Source organism: Triticum aestivum, chromosome 6D (assembly GCF_018294505.1).
Source record: "Triticum aestivum cultivar Chinese Spring chromosome 6D, IWGSC CS RefSeq v2.1, whole genome shotgun sequence".
Lineage (NCBI taxonomy): Eukaryota > Viridiplantae > Streptophyta > Magnoliopsida > Poales > Poaceae > Triticum > Triticum aestivum.
The window spans coordinates 192,544,048-192,550,658 of record NC_057811.1 but is presented as its reverse complement, the minus strand read 5'-3'; the positions used below and the strand labels follow the sequence as shown (position 1 = coordinate 192,550,658).

At 39.6% G+C, this 6,611-nt stretch overlaps 1 protein-coding gene across 2 annotated transcripts; it reads right to left on the bottom strand.

Annotated features, from left to right (window-relative positions):
• Positions 1-234: 234 nt before the first annotated feature.
• Positions 235-4,536, bottom strand: LOC123144431 (mitochondrial carrier protein CoAc2). Of its 2 annotated transcripts, none has more exons than XM_044563571.1 (7): positions 4,271-4,536; positions 2,754-2,839; positions 2,449-2,656; positions 2,065-2,197; positions 1,756-1,940; positions 1,557-1,673; positions 235-753 (listed from the first exon to the last, which is right to left on the bottom strand). In XM_044563571.1, the coding sequence occupies exons 1-7, from the start codon at positions 4,397-4,399 to the stop codon at positions 610-612; spliced, it is 1,002 nt and encodes a 333-aa protein (XP_044419506.1). In that variant the 5' UTR covers positions 4,400-4,536; the 3' UTR covers positions 235-609. The 2 variants fall into 2 exon arrangements, with proteins under 2 accessions (XP_044419506.1, XP_044419505.1); XM_044563570.1 differs by having other exon boundaries at positions 1,557-1,679; positions 2,065-2,191.
• Positions 4,537-6,611: the final 2,075 nt, after the last annotated feature.

Genomic DNA, 6,611 nt, shown 5'->3' with positions numbered 1-6,611 from the left:
CCTTCTCATGGAGATGAACTTTACCTTGTATCTTTCCCTTTGTTGTTTATGTACCTTGTGGATCTTGTGTGTTTGATTGTTCTCCGTTCTTCCCCGTGTTCATCGTGTTAGTTGAGATCCGCTCCTTTCGTGAAAGATCGGCCGTATAGGGTTCCACCCTACATCACGGTCCCATACTAAAATAGGCAGAGGCAGCAAAAGGCTCTGAATTCTGACTTCACCAAGAAGTTTACATGTTGGTAGAAACTATCCGATCATATATACAGAAACTATACAATGTGAATTTCCACAATAATCAATACTAAGATGCAAGGAATTATACTTGCTTTTTTTAAAAAGCAAGGAATTCTACCTTTCTTCGACAGGAAGGAATTCTACCTCAGTACCTCTACTTCTACTTCTCTTGATAAAAGTCGAGACCTTCTCTTTTTTGGCATCTGCAGCTGCGCTGCTTATAGGCTTATTGAAGGGTAGAGCTATTATTTTCTACTATACGAGACGAGCCTAAGAATTGCGAGGGTGCAGCTCCAAGAAAGAATACTATGCTACATGCCAATTGAATATAAGGCACTGAAGGCGTTGCGCCACCAGAAACGGTAACTAGTAGTTCTAACTGGAGTGAACAGGGGCAGCATTACTTCCGTCTTCTGACAACACAGGGACAACCACAGCTGCCTGCTCTCTAGATGGAACATTAAGCCAATCCTTCATCGAGTCATACACAGTGAACCCTATGGCTACTGATGGGACGACCTGTAAAAAAAAGGAGAAATTAAGAAAAAATATGCTTTCACCTTGAACACAAACTGTACTTCAAAGAAGACACACGTTACATATGCAATGTGCATAACTATATACATCAATAGTTGTTAAGCATGGGACTAATTGTACCTATAAAATAGACACAAGACAAAAATACACTGAATATTCCGATTTAGAACTTAAAGCATGATCACATAGAGGGAGCAACAATTGTTAATGAAATATTCCGAGCCAAGAAAATCTGAGCCTAGTGGATTAATAAATTGACATAACAGCACAAGTGCAAGATGAACAAAGGAATGTGGAGATTTGGAATGACAGTACACTCAAGAAGTTATAGGCCAGCCTTTTTAATTTTTTGATAATAAGTACAAGGCTGCCCACACTGACGACAAACGGGTACTGCTGTGTTCCAGCCGCATGTCTACATTTGTCGTCAGCAAATAGATGGGCATTTTAACGACAATTAATTATCTATATCTGAGCGTGTTGCACAAATTCAACAAATCTTAACCGTTCAACCGCGTCTATGTCTATCCAATGGTTTACGTCACTCTAGTGTTTAACATTAAACATGTTTACCGCTAGACACATTTACAGCCTCCCTTAATATCATGCCTAATATCAATGTCAGCGTTAACTGAGTAACTATATCCTATCTAATATTAACATGCAATTTACATCTTACCTAATATTAACATGCAATACAATTAAGAATCGATTAATATCTTGCCTAATATTAACGTACAATGGGCGTACACAATTACTAGTTACTAGTGTTATAAGTGTCTCACCTTCAAATAGTTGATAGATAATCCTGAAAACAGTTGCTTCCAACCTTGATGTTTCGCTATCATAACAAGGCTTCCAAATGTTCCTTTCCCCTTCACGAGGTTGGACGATGAGAACGCCTGAACCTAAAACCAATGCATCAAAATCTTCTTTAGAAAAACCAAGATGTTTAACAACCACAAACAACGAAGGTAATTATACCTGCATTTGCCGCCTAACAACATCAAGGGGATACGTTATTGTCTGTCCTAACAAACCAGCAACTGATCCACAAGCAAGTTTCGGAATAATATCTTTTCTGTGCTCTTCAGGAACATGAGTCTTCATCTTCTCATAGAAATAGAATTTAAGACCGGAATAAGGGAAGATTCCATATAATGATGGAGCTGGACAAGAAGTTAGTTAATACAGCAACATAATGAAATCTTGGCAATAACAACAAAGCCCTTTGTCCCAAGAATGAAATCTTGGCCTTGAGCAAAATTTGGAATTACAAAAAATATAGCGTACCCATGCCACGGTATAGGCCTTTCAAGCCATTTTGCCTGTATATTGTTTTTACACAATCAAGGATACCTTTATAAACCTGTTCGGAGGGCTTAGATTCTCTTAAACTGACGTTCACTGCACCTTTGACCTGCAGCTGATTATTAATCACTTAGTGCTGAGTTGAACAGTACAGTACCACAAACTGAACGAAATGAGTCTATACTCATACAAGACTAAGAGCAAACTAGTAGCTAGACAGATCCACTCAAACACAGCAACATCAGTATCACCCAAAAACGTTGCTGTTATATTATTTCATAGAACAACATCAAAAGCCAACTTATAGAACCATACTGGAGAAGTATTGCTTTCCTCTGCAGTTAAGGATACAAGAACTAATCTAACCTGATAAGCCAACTTTGTGCGAACCAGATCAAGCGGATATGTGGATACGACTGCTGTTCCTCCAGCTATTGATCCGGCCACTAGATCAAGAACAGGCCCTTGCTCAACATTAGGAAAACCAAGAATGATCCATCGGCGATACTCTTCGTATGCCATGTAATGCAAAGCTGCATAAGGAACGATCCTAGCAACGCTGGCACCATTGCCCCTTATGAAAAGCAATTCAAAAGTCAGCTTAAGTTTGCACTATACAAGTATATATTGCTAGGCCACATTTGTTACGTATATACTAAGAAGTGATAAACCTGTAAAACCCCAAGGGACCTTCTGTCTGATAGATTGTCCGAAACGATCCAACCAATCCAGACCCACGGAATTCTGCTCTTCTAGTCTGAAACCACCAACAGAAAATTTTAACCATACGAGGTTTAAACAACTACCATGCAAAGTTGCAAGGAGGTGGTTCTGTACAAGCATAAATGTCAAAGTCGTACCAACAAAGTGGTTGAAACTGATATTATAATTATTTTTGTTTACTCATTTGATCTATGACCAGTTTAAGAGTAGGATCATAAAAAACAGATAATTTATGCTGCTGTTTGAAAAACTCATAATGCAACATTCTTCAGTTGCACACCATGTGATTTGGAATTATTATGGTTTGGCCAGGAGGTAACTCAAGTTGGGACCAATTTTGCTGTGTGAAAATCCCCATGGGATTCCATTTTGCATAGAGTTAGTTAGATTATTATCTTCTTCATGACCACAACCTAATCCTCTTCATCCAAGGTTACTGCAAAAGTAGAAATATACTAGCAGTACTCCATGTTAACATCAGTTCAATCACAGATGTTTGCTAATCTAGGTCCTTTTTCCATCCAAATATATTTCTAGACCATGATTTTCTGACCAATACCCAATGAATGTTCCCCTCCCAGAAAAAAAATAGTAGCCCCAGGGACTTCTGCCTTACAAAGTTTTTCATTTCAAGAATTGATATTGCCTTATCAAATTATTATATACTCAATAATACTGTTGGAGCTAAGCATAAATAGGGTTTGCGATCAAGCAGTAGTTCAGGAAGCAAGAGTTTACTGAGGAGGATACCAACGCTTCCCAACCTAGAACCTAGGTTACAATTTAACAGTCAACAATTCTCAATTTTATTTTTTCCAAATCTGCATTTATTAGAGGTCCGAACTTAATATCCTTGAGAGCAGGAATTAACTGAGGTCACAGTTTGAATAAATCCACACCTAACTTGTAGTATGTGTCTACTCTAATACATCACATACTTGTGTCAAACACTTGAAGACATTTATCCATAAATAGTTCAATACAAATAGTTATCAGATTGCATATTTCGACAAAACAAAGTTGCAAAGAACCATGCCAAAACCTGCAAAACACCTGTACCGAATTCTGCACATGCTCTGTAACAGTATAAACCATCTAAGGATCATGTGCGAATTTTAACTCACATACCCAAGAGAGAATGCGAATGCTACCGCCTAGCTTATCACATTAGAAAGCATCTAACGATGATGACTCAAAACCCTCGCTGCATTATTCCGGGCGACAAGAACTGCATAACCTAGCAAGAAAGAAGAGCATGCGCCCTCCTCTGACAGAGAGCCGACCGTCCAAGATTCTTTGGTAACACTAACCTCACAAAATCGCATCTAAAATTGTAGCAAAATATGTCACGGGAACATTCGACGAGGATATAGAGCATATTCAGGAATCGCATTCCCCATCCTGAGAGAGCGTAATCAGGAGCCGGAATGAATTGCGATGGAGATAGAGGATCGGTCATACGTGCCTGGAGGAGGATCTTGACGCGCTCGAGCGGCGCCACGGCGGACTTGGCGACGCCACCGGCGACCCCACCGGCGATGAGCTCCCGCACGGCAAGCGGCAGTGCCCCGCCGCCTCTCTCCGCTGCCTCCATGACGCCGCCGCCGCCTGGGTCGTCCCGCCCGCCCGCCCTCACTCCTCGCTGGAGCGACGGCGGGAGAGGAGCGGAGGAAGCCCGGAGGCGCGCGCGAATTAGGTGGAAGCGGAGGAGGCGAGGAGGAAAGCCAAGGCGGAGAGAGACCGAAGGGAATTTTGTGTGCGCTCCGTGTGCAGGGGGGCCATATGTAAGCGGCTTTCGGCGACCACGTGGAAAGTGATTATGATTTTTTAGGGAGAAGTAAAGACGGAATCGTTAGTTGTTACGGAATTGATGTTCATTGTTTGATGGTGGGCGCCAAGCTGCCCATGAGCGATCGAGCGCCAGGCAATGTTTTAAGCATGCACGGGTGTGTGTACATGTGTATGCGGATTAAGAGCATGTCCAGTAGATGATGCACCAAAAGTAGTATTTTCATCATAAAAAATCTCCAACTCCAACAAATCAGTTAGAGCACTTGGTGATGTAAAAAAAGCATTTGGTGATGCAAATTTTGCTACAGCCATATAGTCCCATATGGTTATAGTGGGGTGTTATCGATGTTGCATGTGTAGTTATCGATGTTTTTTTAGAGGTATGCATGTGTAGTTATCGATGTTTTTTTTCCTATATGGTTATAGTGGGGTGTTTATTTGCAATCCGGATCGCTGCCGGTACGAAAGAAAAGCGGATCTTGCGCTTTAAATTATAAGTTTGCTTTCAAAACAATATTTTAAAAATATTTAACAGGTAAAATTAACATCATATTTATATTCCGCACATTTTTCTAATAAAATTTCATATATAATATGTTAAAATCGAAGTTACGGTTTAAAAGATACGTATAATTTAGAAAAATCATTTGTTTGACTTAAATATATTCTAAAATAATATTTAGAAATACTTAACATGTAAAAATAATCTCATATTCATATTATACATATTTTTCTAATCAAATTTCATATATAACATGTTCAAATCGGAGTTACGGTTTAAAAGATATGGATGATTTTAAAAATCATTTATTTGACTTAAATATGATCCACGGATGAATTATCTAAAACATCAGGAGGTTTTCGAAAAATGTAAAATAACGGTTCGGGTGTGACTTAAATCCGAATTGTGGGTTGATTTCAAGAAGACACAGGGACTTTTGTGTAAAATACGAAAAAACGATTCGTTCTTACTTAAAACAGGACTGCGGGTTGAATTCTCTGAAATAGAGGGACTTTTCTAAAAAAATCCATGACGGACGACCAGAAACCCAATTTACTATATTATTAGGTAAAGATAGGAAACGGGCTTTTGGAGGATTTTTAGCAAAATCATTTTTTGCTAAAGAAAAATCTGTTACGACGGGTTTATATAATTCCTTGTTTGGATGTAAAAATTAGGAACACCAGATTTACCAATTCTTTGATTGGGTCGGCACTTATGCAGTTGCCTTCGTAGATTGCTTACTCCTCCCGTCCCGCTCCGAGCAGGATGGCGGTGAGGACGCTGGTCACGAGACCAAGCACAAGAGCACATGAGATAATGTTGCTTGTGAAGAAAATATGCCCTAGAGGCAATAATAAAGTTGTTATTCATATTTCCTTATATCATGATAAATGTTTATTATTCATGCTCTAATAATGATGATCATCACACTTTTATTTACTTACAACTCAAGAATTACAACTCGATACTTAGAACAAATATGACTCTATGTAAATGCCTCCGGCGGTGTACCGGGATGTGCAATGAATCAAGAGTGACATGTATGAAAGAATTATGAACGGTGGTTTTGCCACAAATACGATGTCAACTACATGATCATGCAAAGCAATATGACAATGATGAAGCGTGTCATAATAAATGGAACGGTGGAAAGTTGCATGACAATATATCTCGGAATGGCTATGGAAATGCCATAATAGGTAGGTATGGTGGCTGTTTTGAGGAATGTATATGATGGGTGTATGATACCGGCGAAAGGTGCGCGGTATTAGAGAGGCTAGCAATGGTGGAAGGATGAGAGTGCGTATAATCCATGGACTCAACATTAGTCATAAAGAACTCACATACTTATTGCAAAAATCTATTAGTTATCGAAACGAAGTACTACGCGCATGCTCCTAGGGGGGTAGATTGGTAGGAAAAGACCATCGCTCGTCCCCGACCGCCACTCATAAGGAAGACAATCAATAAATAAATCATGCTCCGACTTCATCACATAACGGTTCACCAT